At 42.1% G+C, this 20,352-nt stretch overlaps 1 protein-coding gene across 8 annotated transcripts in view; it reads right to left on the reverse strand.

Moving 5' to 3' along the window:
* Positions 1-6,571: 6,571 nt before the first annotated feature.
* Positions 6,572-20,352, reverse strand: part of LOC131685969 (DNA-binding protein Ewg) — a 28,578-nt gene continuing 14,797 nt past the window's right edge. For 5 of the 8 annotated variants that reach the window (XM_058970016.1, XM_058970015.1, XM_058970011.1 and 2 more), the window contains 2 exons: positions 10,196-10,334; positions 8,384-10,132 (listed from right to left, as the gene is read on the reverse strand). In XM_058970016.1, the coding sequence (XP_058825999.1) occupies positions 9,378-10,132; positions 10,196-10,334 (894 nt within the window). In that variant the 3' untranslated portion in view covers positions 8,384-9,377. Of the gene's footprint in view, positions 8,154-8,258; positions 8,271-8,383; positions 10,133-10,195; positions 10,335-20,352 lie in introns of those variants that run through there. The other 3 variants (XR_009304899.1, XM_058970017.1, XM_058970018.1) reach the window with 3 other exon arrangements.

Consider the following 20,352-nt stretch of genomic DNA (forward strand, 5'->3'; position numbering starts at 1 on the left):
GTTCCATTGTAGAGCGAGAGTGATTCGGTCGTTCACTAGTGATGGAGTAATGTCACTGTCTATTGTTTACCTGCGGTTGGCACGACAAGAGCCTCGTGCCCTGGAGTCGCGGCTATCCCTCCTTTCGACAGGGCTTCCTGTCGAAACTTGTGGGGAAATTCGTGCTGGAGCTTTCTGCATTTGGATCGGTGGGGTTGTATCGACGTAGTTTTTGGCGAGTTGCTCTTCAGATTTCCTCACGATGAAATTGGATGGTTTTGTCCCGGTTGTCGGGTTTGGGTGCTCTGCGGACTGCATTGGAAAAATTCATGCCGGAGGTTTTCTTAGTTAGCAACGCCCTGGCTTCGGGGAATGTCAGGTTTCTGTTGGTTTTGATCTTGATGACTTCTTCTTCTTCCACGTACTTCGGACATTTTCGGTAGCGAGTTGGGTGTTCTTGGCCGCAATTTACGCATTTGCTGGTGTTGACACAAGGGTTTTCTTTGCTGGATTCGTGGGCTTGGCTACAATTGAGGCAGACCGCCTGATTCGGACAAGACCGACTACCGTGTCCGAAGCATCCGCAGTTGTAACACATCATGGGTGCTTGGTAGTAAGGGCGTATGTTGGTACGAAGAAGTCCGAGGTAAATGCTTTCTGGGAGATTGGAACCAGTGAAAGAGAGAACTACGAGTGGCGTGTTCGTAGGGCTCTTGTCGACCATTTTGGTGATCCTACGGATCCGAACTACGCCTTGGTCTTGCAGTTCCTTTAGTAAGTCACTTTCACTCATGTTGATTGTATCAGGGTCATAGATAACCCCTTGCACTATATCAAGGGTAGGATGAGACATAACCTTAACCTTTTGGCCATTTGCTAGCTCCTTTATGGAAAGTAGGGCGTTGTAAACCTTTCTAGAGGTAGTACGGAGTACATATCTAGATCCTCGTGCTTCTTTGGTGGCGCTGACCAGTTTGGTCGGGTCGGCTTGGAGGACATCTCGTATCGAACGCTTGATCAAGCACGGATCCGATGGCAAGCGTTGTTCTTCTTGTCCGTCTTCGTTAGCTGCCTTCATCAGCAGGGTTCGTCGATCGATCACATCCCCGGAATTTAGGTAACTCGGGAGGGAATGACTGATAGGAAGATCCCCGCCCCAGTCAGGGGGGATGGTGGTGGCATGTCTAGGGCGTGCCGGCTTATTTATGGTTGTCTCCTCTACGTCGTTCACTTTTATTTAGAGGCGCTGCGACCACACTGGTAGATGATTTGGTCGCACCGCGCACTTCGCTAGACGGCTCACTCACCAACAGATTCACTGTTTCAACAATTCTTTTTCCCGAAGAGGGGCTTTGAAAGAAAATCCAAACGAGCAGAAATCTGACGCATTTCTATTGTGTATACGTCAAATTTCATGTTCGTTTGGATACGTTATGGCCTCTTGGCCACACTCTAACTAGAGTGCTCTAATAGACACTGGCCTACAGCTGTACTGCCGAACGAGACAACTTTCGCCAGGAGCAATAGCGTGCGATTGTTTATTTTCGTTAGCGTCACTGATTAAGTTTTCTAAACCGTTTTTTACCACTTGTTACACACTTTCCACCAAATTTTTACTCTCTCTCGCTTCTAAATCACTTTTTAATACCGCTTAAATGTTTTCACTGTGATTCACCCGCGAAATATCGCCAATAAAACCAAAAATACGCGAGATCGTACGTTACTGTTCCGTGCAGGTACAGTGGGCTGACTCGTGATGGATATTAGCAACAGTGATATCTAAAGAAGAAAATACTCCACCATATACTTTTGTACCGTGTAAGTCCCCGACACTTGCTTACGGATCGTCTCTATATCAGGGGAATAAAACGCGAATAATTAAAACAAACTATATTTTATCGAACACATTAAAAATCACGGTACAACTTTATACAGGGCGTAAACAAACTGAAACTAACAACCACAAAAACATTTCATTGATGCGCTTATCAGACATCACACATTGACAGCTATGCTGCTGAGTTAGAGCCTAGCGCTGAACGGGGTACTAATTAATACACCGCGATAGGGTTGTCCTCAACATATCCCCTCCTAATAAAGGTGGTACGGATCAAACCTGTTCGGCAGTCTTCGGGTTCGTGAAGAACGTCTAGGTAGATTTACCACGGATTCGACTTCGATGGCGGATTCGAATTCGGTTGATGTTGATGTTGTTGATGTCGATGACGTTGATGGGAAAGCCGAGACTTCCTGCTGTGGTGTAGACGACGCAAGCGCCGGCACTGAACCTAGCAAGGTATGCTCGGGACTGGAGACAGGTGATAATTCAGATCCGCTCGCAACAAGGGACAGTGCTGGCGTGCCAGAAGATTGATTTGGTAGATTCCAGGCACCCAACAGGATGTCGAGCGGTAACGAATACTGACGAGAGGTGGCTTGATTGGCAGGTTGCTTTGGTATCGAGTCAACAGCTAGGCGACTCCGGAGTTGGTTGATATGGGAACGCAGCATTCGGCGATCATCGACCCATACGTTATACATCACGTCTCCTATTTTTTCGATGATTGTTCCAGGAGCCCACTTCCAACCGTTACGGCCATAAAGCTTAGCGTAAACCGAATCGTTCCGGCTAAAGAACCTCGGTTTTGTGTGATCGTCCGACGGTGCCACTGGAGTTCGTACCGTTGGGGGACGTAGCAGCTCGAGACAGGTGCGTATTTTGCGACCAAACATGACCTCGGACGGCGATATTTGGTCTGGCAGTGCCCGGTTGGGTGTACTTCGGTACGTTAACAGGAATATGTCTAACGCTTGCTGTATCGATCCTCTCCCCTCTCTAATTTTTGTAACAGCCCTTTTGAACGTGTCAACAAATCGTTCAGCTTGGCCATTTGATTGTGGATGAAACGGAGCAGTTGTGAGGTGTTCGATGCCGTTTGAGGCGCAGAAATCTGCGAATTCAGCGCTCGTGAATTGGGTTCCGTTGTCGCTGACTAGTGTAACAGGCATACCCAACCGAGCAAACAACCCACCGAGAATGCTGATGGTTGCCGCCGAGGTTATACGGGACGTTTGAATGATTTCTGGCCACTTGGAGAAGGAGTCGACGGCGATCAGGTAATATTCGCCTTCGATTGGACCGGCATAATCCACGTAGACGCGCTGCCACGGAGCGGTCTGCTTGGGCCACGGCACCGGTGAAGAGTGAGGAGGTGTTGGCATGCCTTGACGAAGTTGACGAAGTCAGCATCCAAACTGGGCCAATACACGTAGCTTCGAGCGAGGGCCTTCATACGCTGCATACCAGGATGGCCACAATGGAGCTGTTCGAGGCATCGCTTGCGATGGAGCGACGGGATGACGAGCCGTTCGGCAAACATGATGCACCCATCTACCACGGAGAGTGATTCCTGTCTGCCTTGGAATCGCTGGATGTCGGATTCTGAATGTTCAGATTGCGGCCAACCGTGCTGAATGTGATGGTAGACTTTTCGGAGCAGTGGATCTACTTGGGTGCTTTGTGCGACGGCTCTGAAATTGAGAGGCAAAGCTTTAACTGTATGAGATACTACCAACCTGAGGTCCTCTTCCAGGTTGATGCTGGCGATGATATAGTCCTCATCGGGTTTGACGAGCTGGTTGATCAACCTCGAGAGTAAGTCTGCGTCGCCGAACTTGTGGGTGAGCACGTACTCGATGTCAAAATCGTAGAGCAGTAGATTGAGCGCAAATCGTTGGAGGCGGTTGGCTGTGTAGACCGTTATTCCCTTTTAGAACCAAAGATACAGAGCAAAGGCTGGTGGTCGGTTTTCAAACGAAAGTGCCGTCCGAAGAGCATTTTGTGAAACTTCGTGACGGCGAAGACGATAGCTAAACCTTCACGATCCGGTTGGCTGTAGCCTTGTTCAGCTTTTGTGAGTGCTCTGGAAGCATGTTGGACGACTTTGATTGTGCCGTCGGGGAACTTGTGGCTAATCGTTGCCCCGAGCCCAACGGAAGAAGCGTTGGCAGAGACAATGATCTCCCGCTTCGGATCATAATGTGTGAGTAGATCCGAGGAGAGTATTTGTTTGAAGTGCTCGAACGCTTTCTGGCACTCATCAGTCCACTGGAACTTCGCATCGTCCTTGAGAAGGTTGTCCAGCGGATATCGTAACTTGCGCATATTGGGAACAAACTTGCCGTAGTAGTTGATAGCCTCCAAAAATGATCGCACACCGGATTCATCGGTTGGAGGCGGCAGCTTGGATATCACTTCGATTTTGGCCGGATCTGGACGTAATCCGCGACTGTCGATAATATGACCCACATACTGCACTTGCTGCTTGCGGAAGGTGCATTTATCGACTCGAATGGTGAATCCGAAATCCTGAATTCGTTTTAGAACAGCCCGCAAATTACGATCGTGGTCTTCTTCAGTTTTTCCGCCGACGATGACGTCATCGAGGTAGCCACACGTGCACTGCAGACCGGCTAGCATTGTATCGATGAGCTGCTGGAAGGCACCAGGTGCGATCTTCACACCTGGCGGGAGGCGGTTGTAGGAGTAGAGGCCACGATGCGTATTGATGGTAGTTGCTAACGGTACTGTTCGTCGACTTCCACCTGCAAGAAAGCGTCGGACAAATCGATCTGGCTGAACACCTTACAGTTAGTCAGCTTGGCGAAGATATCGTCCGGTAGGGGAAGTGGATACTGATTTGGTTGGAGCGCAGCGTTAAGCCCCGTGGAATAGTCTCCACAAATTCTAATGAAACCATTGGTTTTACGGATGACAACGATCGGAGCAGCCCACTCCGAATATTCGACTGGGGTGATGATATTCAAATTTTCCAGTCGGTAGAGTTCCTGGTCAACGGCATCATACATCGCGTACGCAACCGGGCGCTTAGGGCAGAAGACGGGTCGAACACTTTTTCAGCTCCAACTTCACTTTAGTTTTGCTGCACAAACCGAGCTGATCGGTGAACACGTTTGGGAAAATCGATTGTAGTGCAGCGGGTGCCGCAGGAGAGCCTGACACGTGACAGCAGAAGGTGTCCATGGGCACGGACCAAAGGATGAAACTCTCGACCAAATCGGAACCGAGTAGATGTAGTTGTTTCTCGGTAACACGGATCAGATCACGTCGTGTAGTTTCTCCGATTGTGACGTCACACTCGAATTCCCCATCGAGTGACAAAATGCTGTCTTCGCTTTGACTGTTGCTGGCAAAAGCGCAGGACTACCGAGTTTCTGCCAACTCTGCCTGCTGATGACAGTGATGTCAGATGCAGTGTCAAGTTGCAGTCGAATATCCGTTCCAGATAGGTCAACAGATACAAATCTGCGTCGCTGCTCCACGCTGCATACGCTCCTCGCTTCTTACGTTTGCTTCCAGGTTTCCGAGACTTTGCACTGTCGCAGTATCCTTCACGATGTCCGACTTGGCCGCAATCGGAGCACTTATGGTTGTCGTAACTACAGTCTCGGACGAAATGTAATGCACCGCAAAGCCAACAAGGATAACTTGGCTTCCTTCCGGTAGCACTCGAAGACAGTTGTGGTGACTCTCGGTCACGCTCGCCTAATCGCTTCCCACCAAACTTCAGTATCGCTTGCACTTGGTTGTATGGTGCCGCAGACTCAATCATCGCACTGTCGTGTTTGAGGTTGTACAGACGCTGACACTCCTCGGAGAGCTGCTCCAATGTAACGTCGTTATTGTCCTCAATTTTTTGTAAGGAGACGGGTACGAATCTACGTCAAGAACCTAATTGAGAATGCAAATCACATTCGTTGGAAAAAGCGGTCCGTCGTAATGCAGAGTAACGATGATTGATTGGATGTGAAGACGAAGAGAAAATTTGAATGGTGAATGAACAATTAAAGATGCGAAATTACGGATATTGGCGATCTTGGTGAGAAAACGAAGCCCTAGTTGCTGGGCTGGAAAGCTATATCGACCAAGTATTGGATAAGTTTGGGCCCAAAGACGCTAAGAGATTTAAAACACCGATGGAGGTTGATTATGTGAAGGTGGATGATAAAGTCCACCATTTCCTGGCGGGACCTTGCACAGAAGCCTTGTTGGTGTACTTTTTTACATTGCCGTCTGTGCACGACCAAACATACCCGTTAGCGCAACAATTCTGAGAAGGAAGGAGTTCATGATGAGAGGAAGATTCGGTGGCGGCCCGGCCAGTCGAGTAGCGCTTTATCTGAAAAAAGACAATGAACCGGATACTGATGGAGAATTGATTGATCATTTGGATTCGGATTGGACCGGTGATGTTTTAACCAGAATGTCACTATATCGTCCATGAAGTCGGAGTATATGGCACTTAGTTAGGCAGTTCAAGAACTGGTGTGGCTACGAGGTTTTCCTAAAGCTTTTAGAGGGCAAATGAAGCTACCAGTGAATGTCCTCGAAGATCTGCAACAAGTTAATAGAATCCGGCCGCGTTCTGTGAAGATTGACAGCGTGGTTATCAAGTCTACGTGAGAATATCTCCATGCGCAACAGTGCCTTGCGAATTTAGAAAACATGAATTCACCAGCTCTCCTTCCAGCAGATTGCACGATTTCGGACGAAGGAAAAAGTCAACATAATTTTATTCATTATAATTGCATTTCCTTATGATTCTCCGTTTTTTTACATTTACATGATTCAATTTTTTATTGTTGAATTATTCACATAGATTGCAAAGACAAAAATAGTTGTTTTTTGTATCTGAAATATTTCATATTTCGTTACAAATATCTTCAGTTGAGATATTTGTACACATGGGTAAGTGGTGGGGAAAATGACTACCAGCAGAGTATTGCTATCTCAAATGACCACATACGTACTACTACGAACGAGTAAGATGTAACGATGAGTATAGCAAACTTTGCCTTATAACTCTCTCCAAGAGCGCATCTTACGGGGCCTTAAACAATAGATCTTCCCTTTCCATTCTGTATTAGGGAGGACTCTGTTCCGTCTGCTAAGTAAAATGCAGTCTATTGCAGAGTAGAATCGAAACGCTACATCCGGATTAGGTTTTCTTCTCTAATTTGTTAGGCTGGAGGCAATTTGAATGTAGTGTTCGGATTCTAAATTCATAAATAAACTGCCTGGGTTTGTAATTTATGCTAAAATATTCTAATTTTTATATGCACGCTTTGTTCGAATTTCGACCAGGTTTTTTTTTCTACGACATACTAAAATAAATAAATCATTGAATAAATAAATAAATTATTTTTCTGTGGTTTTGAACTTCTTCATACTCATAAATAAATAAATAAATAATAAATACGTGAAAAACATAAAAATATCTAGTACATTCCATTAATCACAGTTGCTGCTTGTTGGAGTGTTGTCATTTCGTATCTAATCCCTCGGGATGGATCAGTCTTTTCCTCTAGTGTTTTACCATTTGTGTTTACTGCTACAGACAGACATACTGACAAACGAAGGGGGTTTCGTTTCACGGTTGTCTATTTCGTGTGACTAGTTTTTTACTCGTTAAACGTCGAGGGATTAGATTATTGATTGGTAAACTGGAACGAAAAAAAATGTGGAATTGTACGCACACGCGATTACCATATTTGACTAGTTAGAACAACACCGAGAACGTAAAAGACCAACGAACGGACAAAATTTAGTCTAAGCCTATATAGAAGGTTATGGCCGATGACTTGGTCGCACTTTGACAGGCTACCATCGCAATCTGTTTCAATCTTATTTTTAAATGGATTAAAGTAGCAGTGATTGTTGTTGATAGAATTTTTGCGTGAGGTTTATGTACAATGAGGGTCGACTGCTTAAATAAATAGGGGATTGGACTAGAAAGTATGGAAATCATGTTTATGATACAACACTAATTTGGGTGTATCGTTCTTTTGCATACCCCGGGAGAGTTGAGTCGATATATCAAGAGATCATCAATTCTCAGAACATGTTTATGACTAGATATGAATGAAGGTGTGTGGTAGTAGAAGTACGCCTTTAGTTGACTTTAGTGCTCGATGATTGTAGTCTCGTCGTTTTTCAACTCCCCAATCGAGGCCATCGCCTTCGTCAGTACCGAAGCATCCTTGAGACTTAGCACCTGCAACACCTGAGGTTCCGTCCCAGGTGCACCCTGAATCATCATCTGGTGCATTCCGGGGCCGACCGTTATTGTCTCCATGGTATCACCGTTCTCGACCTGTGGGAGGGTAGAAGTAGTTCGGAATTAGTTATTAAAATGTTTTATTGAAATGTAAACGCTAAAACATTGGCAAATCGCAACTTTTTCTACAACTCTACTCACTAGATCACACATCTGCAAAGAAACGAGAAAAGAGCAATTAGCGTGTACCTATTTGAATGTGCTAACGTTTTCATTTTTCTTGTCAGTGTGCTGTAAACCAAAGCGTAAAAATTAAAAGACCAAAATGTAAAAAAGACTGATTCTTTATTCCGTTATAAATAATATTTTAATTTTATAAACTAACAACTTATAAATAAAATGACTAATACACACACGAAATTAGATGGACACAAATAAATAATGCAAACCACAAATACTCATACTAAAATGGCACATGAACTTAAAGATGAAATAATCAAATTAAAAAAAGCCTATCGATAACTAAACTTTACTATAAAAATGGTAGGATTGACTAAAAGTTGGACTACATTTAATTGCATTTGTTTCACTATCTAGCAGTTAAGTCGTCTCAGGAGGGGTGCAAAGTTTGAACACGTAAACAGAAACGTGGGGGAGGTGTTCCGCAGATACACCGTTGAATTGCATTTGTGTATCCGATCAGCTTCGACTAGGAGAATTTTGCCCGAGGAAAGGCTGCTCAAGAGGAGTTTTATTAGCTCTGGCGTCAGGAAGATAAGAGCACGACAGTGAAGGATGGGATGGCCGCAGTTTTAATTGGTTGGAATGTCCCAAGCAATCCAGGGAGTTCCTCGAACTCCATTATCAGCTAATTCCAAGCAGGAACTAGTCGATGTATTTTACAGTGAAAATTCAAGGTAACTACTCAAAAGCACGGAATAGTAATTTACAATGTAGAAGAATTGAGATACACGTCAACAAGCAATAAACTAAATTTTAAATCATATCCAAAACAGCTACAGATGTCCTGAACGGATAAATCTTTGGCAACCAAAACAACCAAATTCTACTGAAAAACTCAACAATACTTGAAACTCAGAATAAAGATTGTAAAAACAGCGTCAGCGTTGGTCACAACTAAGGTCCACGGTCAGGTCAGTCAGTCAGACAACAGTAAGTGCCTGGATCGCAAGTTAAGACCTAATCTTAGGCACTCTGGCTGCTTCGAGGGTGGCTGTTTTGACTAAATTAGTGATGGCATTATGCTTATACTGTTGAAACTAAGATCTTGGTAATGTGTTTTTTTTCTTCTCTTTCATTCTAATCATGTTCATCCAGTTCGATGGGACTTCGCGAGGTCGGCGTCGGAGACGGACTGGTCGTAGTCGGTTTCGAACCGTTATTCAGTTGAGCTTCCTCCAGTTCTTGCTTGACAAGCTGAACCTGCTTCTCGATGGCCGCGGACAGGTTTTCGCTTAGGAGATCTTTCGCATTGAGAAGATTGCTGTTCAGCTGAATAACGATACCCTGATGTAGGGCCGATTTCTGACTAGTTCTGTCCCCGGACGCTGCCGCAGCCGCGGCTACGGCTTCTTTTGAGAGATTGATCTTAATCGTATTGTTATTGGTAGAGTTACTATTGTTATTGTTTGCTATCACACTATGTTTCTTACTTTGGCTTGATGCTAAAAGTTGGTTAAAAATATGCTCATCGGCATCGATTTTTGGGTTTATTGAACTAGCGACGTTAACACCGGTATGACTTTGTACGGTTCGAGGCCTCTTTGGGCTGTTTGAATTACAGCTACTGTTGGTAGGGAACTGGTTGGTGGTCATTTGATTACTGTTACTAGTATTGTTTGATGAAAGTGTCACGTTCTGGTTCGCTACCGTCGTCCTAGCATTAATGTTCGCCGTGGAACTTTGGTTATGTACCTGCATCGGAGTTATACACACGGTTCCGTCCCCGTTGGGCAGCTGCTGAATGTTAGCTACCATCGTCTGGTACATCTGGGCCGATACGGGAACGGTGATCATTCCGCTCACATTCATCGGGAAGCCTGAGTAAGTATATTCTGCAAGTAGAGACAATCGATCGGTTACTTTACCACCCTCCCGTATGTGATTTGCTAAGTTACCTTGACCGTCCTCGCCGGTTATGATCAACTGTCCATCCTGACCGAGAGTGGCTTCTGTCAAGTCCACCGACATGCTTTCACCCTGACCGTCGGATATGGTCTGTATTGTGTGGACACCGTTGTCACCCTGGGCTTGTAACTGGAAGTAGATGAACGAATTCAATTTTTAACAGAAATTCAGAAACCACGCGGGCTGCATTAAAATTTTCAAAATTCCACATATTTATGTAATTTGTAAAGGAACACGTAACCTCCGGAAGATGCCAATCGAGTTGATCTTTTTTTTGGATGGAGCAAACTATTTTTTTGTTTGTTTAGTGTTTGTTTGACCAAATAGGAACTATATCATTTAATGTGCCTGGAGAATACGCATGGGCTTGCCTGAGTGGAATGATGTTTGTTGAATCATGTATGAGTTGAGGACTGACAATTCGCGAGAAGGATCGAAAACCAGTTACCGATTAGCGGGATGTTAAATCATGTTCGTTATATTAATTTTTCTCATAGTATTGAGTACTTTCATATACTTTTGAGCTTTACATGCGCTATATTATTATTAGCAACAAAACCAGGAATACGGTCTTTATTTCTGGCATGTTCTAAATTTCCTGGCTTTAGCACATTATTGTTTTAAATTAGAAGGTAAATCAGTTTTTTCATTCTCATTGTCTGCAATCCGACGGCAGAACCCAGTAATTGATCCCATGCACAGTGGGAAAAAGGGTATCAAAAACATAACTTTACTCAATACCTTGATAGAGGGTTAAGTGATTTTATCCAAAATGTGTACTCCTTATGTAGCAATGTCTGGGGAATCGATATCTTGTATTTAGAATGCCCGTAAGACACGCTATCATGTTAGTTTTAGTAACGGTTTTTTAGATAAACTCGACTCAGCATCTCGGAGGCAGCCTTAGTGCGGGGTAGTCGAAAACAGTGATTCTTATGCGGAACAAGTCCAGGCAATCGCTTCCAGATGTTTAGAATGACCGCACGGAATAGGTGAACCCGTTTTATTCATATTCACCTCGTATCACGGGTTTCCAGCTAAGCCGAACTCAGCATCTTGTAGTGGTCATTGTCGTGCGAAAGAGTCCAAACAAATTAGTCTTGATCACCCGCATGCAGTCTCCTTCAGAAGTTAATTTCATTTCATTTTCATTTTGCAGCGTTTGGTGGGACAATGCGAGCGCAAGTCAGTTCAAAGCCGATGATAGGAGGGGTAATGGCAGAATAGTCTATGCGGACCACCAAAACGCCGTAGGAGAGTAACAGGGTGTGGGTTGGGGTAGGGTTAATGGATTTATGTATACTTGACGAATAATTGCGCTGCAGAATGTGATGAAAAGGTGCATTGAACAGTACTACTGTTGGCTGTTCAGAAATAAATACAATATGTTTCTCCATAAGGTTTGATAGCTAATGTATGTATTTTGTGATTATGTGATGCCAATTTATAAGTGTTAAAAAGTTCATTTTATCCCGTGGTTTTATCAAGTTTGTGAAATCGCAACCGTAGATGTGTGTGGAAGATCGCGAAAAGCTCAAGCGCTTGTATGTTCACGTGTTTGTCGCGTATGTATGATTTCGCGTGTATAAATTCGATTTTGTGACAGTGTGACCATATGCATATTCGCGTGTGTTCTTGAATGATCGCGCGGACCGTGAGTTGCTTAGTTTTTAGTGTACGGTTCAGGTACTAGAAGATAATTCCCGCATAACACTAGAGTTCCCTGTCACGTTTCCATGGAATGTGTTGTCTAATGAATATGAGCCTCATTTTTTATTGGTATGAATCTAGGCTGTTAAGAACGAGGGCAGGGATATCCTAACGTGACCGACTCATGATCGTGAGTATGTGTGGATGATCACAATTGCATGTTCGCGTTTGACCCGGTTTGTGTTATCGCGAAGGCTAGCGGCGTTTGTACGTTTTGAATGAGATATTATGAGTGTATATGAGAGAATTCGCAATTGATTGTGCTAGTGAGTGTTATAATGAATCCAAATTAAGATATAGTGATAAAAAGAAAAAGAACATGCTGAATTAAAAGAAAAAAAATTAAGACAAAGTAGAAGCGTATAAATTGACTGATTTTTTTTTATTTACATGAGTAGTGGAAAAGCAAACTAATAGAAGAAAAACAAAAAACAGACAAATGAAGTAGAAGAAAAGAACGGGAGGGACGTATTCTAAGTTACTTATATTTCAGAACATAGCCACTTTTGTGACGGTTTGGTTCGCGTGGATGATGGTTCTTCAAAATTATTAGGCACATTTTGAACATTTGACTTGATATGATCCCAATACTTTGGAGAGTTCACTTAGATTTTAAATTCAATACATTTTGCAATTGAATGATGTTTACTTTAGATTTGGGTTTAAATTGGTATGATCCGAGTACTTTGGCTAATTGCCTTAAATTTTAATGCGTTGTGCAAATTGAATGATATTTAATTTAGATTATATGTAATGAACCATCAACTATAGGATACTGCATCGGTCTGGATCTAGTTGAATAGATAGCAAAAATAATTCAATTTTCCAGTCGTCAGGGTATCCCTTCGCTTCTATCCACCAGCTGAAGCACGCGCCGTGTTGCTATTAGAGTCTAGGGACCAACAGAATCCAAGGTCTCCAAGCTACAAATCCCTAAGCATAAAAATTTGCAGTCTGGAGTCCAGTATTAATTAAACAACATACATGTAACATGCAATAAAACTACTTGGAATCGTCGATTCGTTCCACAGTAGTCGTAGCGTTCGGTCATATACTAGTGATAGTGCTCTGAAGGTTCTCTGAACTCATCGAACAAAAGCTATTTATCACCGTTTTCCTTTGTTATCGATTTCTTTGCATTACCGAGCTTGGTTGGCGTGTATGGTGTGGCTACTATAGCCACTGAGGATGACCTCATTTCGCGGATTCTCGTAGATACACAGAATCAGATCATGGACACTAGTCCAGGAAATTCCAACGAAGACAACTTATCAAGTTCCTCTCAAATATCTCTGAGCTCCGTGATTGAGGAGGAAGAACAAGATGGCGAATCCATTTCACAGCGTTTAAAAGAATATCCCATGTCCGCTTGTGGACCGTTCAAAATTTATTTCCGACCGATCGGGAAGCCCCTGAATGTTATTCAAATCTCGAAAGAATTATTGCGTCAGTATTCCTCAATCACGGAAATCAAGAAACTGGAGAAAAATAAATTACGGGTCATCGCGAATTGCAGAAACGAAGCTAACAAGATCGTTAGCAACGCGCTATTTTGTTTAGAATATCATGTGTATATTCCGTGTAGAGAAGTGGAAATAGATGGAATAATTTCTGAAATGGACCTAGATTTAACTGAACTAAAGTTGTCAGGCGTCGGGAAATTCCGCGATCCTAAAATTGCCTCGGTACCTATTCTCGAATGCAAACGATTGAAACGGGCAACGTTGATCGAAGAACCGAAAAAATATTCCCCAACGGCGTCGGTTAGAATAACTTTTGCCGGCAACGTTCTCCCAGATTTTGTCGAATTCGAACGCGTGCTTTTCCCAGTACGCCTATTCATTCCCAGCGCGATTTATTGTCAGAGATGTAAGCAGTTTGGCCACACTAACAAATTTTGTTCCAGCAGAGTGAAGTGTGGTAAATGTGGCCAACAGCACGAGGAAGCCATGTGTTCCTCTACCGATCCAAGCACTTGCGTTCATTGCAAACAACAGCACTCTCACATTCAAATCTGTTCCGTCTACCAAGAACGATCCCTTCGCCTCAAACGATCGATCATCGATCAAGCTCGGAAATCGTATGAGCTATTGTCTGATTCGTCCCAAGTGCAACATGTCTCTCCCAACCAATTTGATATTCTTTCGGATTTAAACGATAATGATGAAAACGAAGTGACCGATAAATCTCCATTTTTGAAAGCTGGTTTCAAGAAAAAACAACCTCTCACCGAAAGTACGAAGAAAAGAATCCAAAACAAATTGCTTCGTTAACCCTATTCCTAGTACATCTAAGACAGACCCTCGTGACCCGACATCTAAACTGAATGCTTCCAACATTCGCTCGACGGAGTATGATCGAAACTTTCCACCGTTACTCAGTAAGTCGGTTAAACACGATGAAAAGAAACAGTCAACTGCGCTTTTCCCATTATCAACAATATTCAAGTGGATTCTCGAAGTTCTTCCCGTACCAGAATCTACCAAGGAATCCATAGTTGGAATGTACCCCCTAATGAAATCTTTTGTTCAACTGATTATCGGAAAATGGCCTTCGTTAAGTTCTGTGATTGCTATAGATGACTAACGTTGCTAATATAATTCAGTGGAACTGTCGAAGTTTGTTGCCCAAATTAGACTCTTTTCGTGCCTTACTTCAGAAAGTTGTGATATCTTTACTTTGTCAGAAACGTGGTTGTCGGATGAACAGGAATGTCGTATACCGTATTACAATATCGTGAGAAAAGATCGTGCTGATGGGTATGGAGGGGTTTTGATAGGAATTAAATGGGATATGAATTTAAAAAAAATTGATTTACCGTCGTTATCATCAGGAATAGAAGCAGTTGCATGCTTGTGTTACTTCACTAGTTTAAAGATCTCTATAATATCAGTTTACCTACCGCCAAATACGAACATTGATTGGGAGGAATTCAAAAAGTTAATCGCTTGTACACCACAGCCAAGATTGATTCTGGGTGACTTCAACTCACGTGGCACAGTCTGGGGAGAAAACTACGACGATTCACGCACTTCGTCGATATATGATATTTGCGATGAATATAACTTATCTGTCCTGAACACAGGAGAAATTACTCTCATTGCACGCTCTCCGAATAGAGAAAGCAGAATTGATCTCTCATTATCTTCTTCCTCCTTGATGTTACGGTGTGGATGGGAAACAATTGATGACCCGCACGGTAGCGATCATTTACCCGTACTAGTGTCAATTAAATTAGACGCAGCTCTTCGCCCAAAACAAGCAGTACAATATGACTATACAAAAAATATCGATTGGAAATTGTATAGCACATTGATTCAAATTTCATTGGAAAATTCACCGTATTTTACTAATGCGTTAGAAGAATATGACTATCTTTTGAATAACATGACACAAGCGGCAACCGAAGCTCAAACATCACATCCACCGAAAAACGGAATATATAATAAACAAAAGGTAACTGTCTGTTGGGATAACGAGTGCCTGGCCGTATATAACGAACGGTCCAATGCGTACAAAGAATTTCGAACATTTGGGAGAATCGAGAGCCTAATACATTATGACGAATTAGATAAAAAATGTAAGAATTTATTTCGATCAAAAAAGTGGGATACTGGAGAAAACGAGTGCTTTCACTTTCTATAGATACCTCTATGTCTAGTTTGTGGAAAATGGCCAAATCGATGAGGAATCAATCCTATTCCAATGAGGATAAGGAAATGTCGAATGAATGGATATTTCAATTCGCAGAAAGGATATGTCCCGATTTTGTGTCTCCAAAAAATCCTAAATTCACAACTCAAGATCGTTTCAATTCTATAGCTGAGCCGTTCACAATGATAGAATTTTCATTTGCATTACTATCTTGCAATAATTCTTCTCCGGGTTTGGATAATATCAAATACGATCTATTAAAAAAATCTACCTATCGCAGCCAAACAAAGACTACATGATCTATTCAATTATTTTATTCGTAATAATATGTACCCTACCGCCTGGAAAGAGGTGAAAGTGGTTACCATCCTCAAACCTGGAAAATCCCCATCAGCCCAAGAGTCATATCGTCCCATTTCCCTACTGTCATGTGTTAGAAAGTTACTGGAAAAGATGATCTTTTACCGACTAGAGAGATGGGCAGAATGCAATGATATGTTGTCAAATACGCAGTATGGTTTTCGGAAGGACCGAAGTACAAATGATTGCTTAGCACTACTCTCATCTGACATCCAACACGCATTTACGAATAAAGCCGATATTCCAGCAGTGTTTCTGGATGTGAAGGGCGCCTACGATTCAGTCCTGATCAATGTACTCTGCGAACGCATAAATAAAATGGGAGTTCCAGCGAATATTTGCAGCTTCTTGTATGGTTTATGTTCGGAGAAAACTATGCATTTCCACCACAACAACGTGCTGAAAACAACGCGGCGGAGTAGTTTGGGACTAGCGCAAGGTTCTTGTCTAAGTCCATTGTTGTACAATCTCTACATAAATGATATTGACAGCTGCCTTGAAGATGATTGCGTTCTTATACAATATGCCGATGATGCTGTCGTGTACACCTCAGGAAGAAGTCTAAATCCTATGCAGACGTCCCTCCAAAAAACCTTAGATAACCTTCAACTTTGGGCAAGTTTGAAAGGGCTTACTTTTTCTAGTAAGAAAACTGAAATTGTGGTATTTTCGCGAAAGCGGACTGAGCCTAAAATCGAGTTAAAGCTAAGTGATTGCGTTACTAAACAATCGAATACTTTCTGTTATCTGGGTCTTTGGTTCGATAGAAAATGTTTATGGAAAACCCATATAAGTTACTTGATTGAGAAATGTTCGAAAAGGGTAAACTTTATGCGATGTATAACAGGTAATTGGTGGGGAGCACACCCGAAAGACTTATTGCTGCTATACAAGTCAACAGTTCGCTCTGTGCTAGAATACGGATGTTTTTGTTTCCAGTCAGCTGCTAAAACATATATTTTAAAACTAGAACGAATTCAATATAGGTGCTTACGACTAGTGCTTGGCTGTATACGATCCACCCCTACAATGGCCCTCGAAGTTATGTGTGGAGTCATGCCATTAGGACTTCGATTTGTTGAGCTCTCATATAGATTCCTTATCAGATGCGAATCTTACAACAAACAAGTTATCGAAAACTTTGAAAAAAATTTCAATTCCAATTCTACTTCAAAATTTGTATCGGTCTATATTGCGTTCATAAGTGAAGACATAAATCCAGATCCACCAGAAAACTTCTACGCGATACCTATTAAAACTCACACTTATACCCCAACGATAGGCGCGTCTATGATTGCCGAGATCAAAGATGTCCCCGAAAGTCTATTACCGCTGATTGTTCCGAATGTATTCACTCTCAAATTTGGAGAAGTAGATCACGACCACAGATTTTTCACTGATGGATCAGTTATGAACGATTCTACCGGTTTCGGTGTGTACCACCAAAGCTTCCAAATCAGTCGTCAACTTCAGTCTCGTTGTTCGGTATATAATGCGGAATTAGCCGCAATTTTACATGCTCTGGAATTAATGCAATCCCTACCGTCAGGTAACTATTATATATTTTCAGACAGCCTTAGCTCTCTGAATGCACTAAAATCGCCTTTCATCAAAAAGGGATCATCGATGTTCATACTGCAAATTAAGAACTTGTTGATGATGCTCGAATTTCAAAATTATATGGTTTCATTGGTTTGGATTCCTTCGCATTGCAATATTACAGGCAATGAAGAAGCAGATTCGTTAGCCAAGATTGGCTGTGTATGCGGAAACATGTATGATAGAACTCTGCAAAGTGGCGATTTCGTGAAACTTGCTAGGCGCCTGGCAATGAGGGATTGGCAGCGAAAATGGAATAACGCGACAACAGGCAGATGGTGTTACTCCGTAATGCCAACAGTGTCAAAATCAGCATGGTTCAAAAACCTCGACTTCAAAAGAGATTTCGTAGTCACTGTTAGCCGCTTAATGGCTAATCATAATACTCTTAACAGTCACCTCTTCAGAATTCAAGCAGTTGGAACTAACATGTGTCAATGCAACGCTGATTATCAACACGTAGATCACGTTTTATGGATTTGTAAAGAATACAACGACAAGCGGCGCATACTACTGAAAAAACTAAAGACCCTCGATAAAACTCCGTCGACTCCTATACGCGATATTTTAGGGTGCAAAGATTTCGATTACCTCAAAGAAATATGTCGTTTTTTCAAAACTATTGATCTAAAAATATAACATTTTTCGGCAGGTCACATCAAACCAGCTAAACAGATGATATGATGCCGTCGATTGATATGCTGCGATGATGTACAAAATATTCCATAAATTGAATTTAGTTAGTTAAGACCAATAGCTACTAGACTCAAACCTGTAAAATTTAGCTCCGTATTGTAACGATTGTACTAATGAGCCGAATAATAAATGCATAGGAAAAAAAATACTTGGAATCGTCTAAATTCCAGAAAATGATATATTTACTATTAACGACAATTGCATTCCGTTAGAACTTTCTCATGCTATGCTGACCGGGAACGGATGATTGGCATGCGTCGGTAAATTAATCGTACCTTAAGCCAGTTCTGCATCCATTCCCTGACCCATATGTCACAAATACTCAGACGAACACATACACAGATAGACATACGACTAGCACATAACAATTTTGCACTAGTACTAAAAACTACAATTATTACAACACAACACAACTGTGTAGGGGAACTGGGGGGAAGCCCGACACCCTGGGTAAGCCCGACACCCCACGACATTTCCCAGATATCAAATTTTAAATCATACAATAATGACAGGATATTATTAGTACGATTATTTTTGGCATTTCGATACATATCGGTGCCATATGGGTTCATAAACGTCAACAAAATAAACAAAACAAGCGAAAGCAAAGTTGATGCGTTTTTGGATGTTATTTTTAGTTGATACCTTTTAAGGTTTTAATAACACAAAAGCCTTGAAAATGAACAGTTTTTTTGTCACACATTCTATTCTACTCTCCATATCGTTATTTGTATGTATTGAAGATAAGTTTGAGTATTTCAATACTGTTAATTGAGCATTTAACAAAAATGGGCGCTGTTGGGGCAAGACCGACAGTTTTTGGGTGGGGTAAGACCGACACGGTGTTTAGATAATTGGGTTCGTTTTTGATTCGATACAAACGACTGGGTATATTTGTTGTGTTCAATTATACTATCATTACGTCATGTTAATAATTGAAATACACGGAAACTATGTTTTTTGCATTTATTTATCAGTATTGTCTCAAGCCGACCAAAAAAATTAAAAATTAATTGAACGTGATTCATAATAATATTACAAAAAGAAACGAAAAGTATAATCTAATATGAGATTTTGAAATGATATCGATGAAAAAATTTCATTGACCGTCGGATTGTTGATCAACAATGTTCCGAAAAATCACAACACGAACCGGATAGCTTACTACGAAGCGTGCGTCACTTCTAAGTGAATGAGTCCTAGTAACAGCGTATATAATCTGCTTGCAGAACAGCTCTTCCTCGTTAGAATGGCTATACAAGTGGCAATAAAGCTCGAAAGAATTACTTGAGAAAACCTGTACCATAATATAAACCATGCGTTAAACATGATTTATTCATAACACCACGCATTCGAATGCTCTTCCTCTTGCTACGCGATGAAACTACAGAAAGTATGCGTTTGCATCACACATACTCATATACACATAATTGCACGTTATCACACACAGGGATGCCAAAGATACTGGTAAACTACATTTTTTTTCGGCATATTTACATTTGTACAAGCCGTACAGCCCGCTACAGCGACGCATCACTACAGCTCTTGCCAGAACAGTAGCCAAACCGAGTACATTTTTCCGTAGAGCAGTAGAATACATTTTTGTATTGCTGCTGTAATCCGACTGCTCGGTGAGAGTGTGGCGTAGTAAAGTTTGTTCTCTCGCTTTGTACACTTTTCTCTGCGTAGTCAAAGGGAGAGGCCCGCACACGAAAACGTTGATGCCGGTCGTGGCGTAAACGAACCGCATTTATTGTCGTCGTTTGTGATTGAAAATATTGAATAGATTAAAAATATTTAAAAGTGTAAAATAAGGAAAGAGAAGCTGTACCGCTCGCGTCTGGTGGCTGTACTGGGGGCAGTATTTCTTTGTCATGTTACTGCTTTGCTTACAGACTGCCGTACAGCGCTGGGCGTCCTGCAATAGCGAACGACAGCAGCGTCGAAAGAGAAATGAGAATGTAGGCAGAAAAATTACAGCCGCAGAAAAGGTAGGCATTTTGCACCCTTGATCACACATACATAATACATTTTTAATGGAAAAAATTGAACAAAAATAAAGTTCAAAAGGGGGTCGCTCTTGCCCCTTTGGGGTGTCGGTCTTACCCGCAGCGTTTTTAAAATGACA

Source organism: Topomyia yanbarensis, chromosome 2 (genome assembly GCF_030247195.1).
Source record: "Topomyia yanbarensis strain Yona2022 chromosome 2, ASM3024719v1, whole genome shotgun sequence".
Taxonomy (NCBI): domain Eukaryota; kingdom Metazoa; phylum Arthropoda; class Insecta; order Diptera; family Culicidae; genus Topomyia; species Topomyia yanbarensis.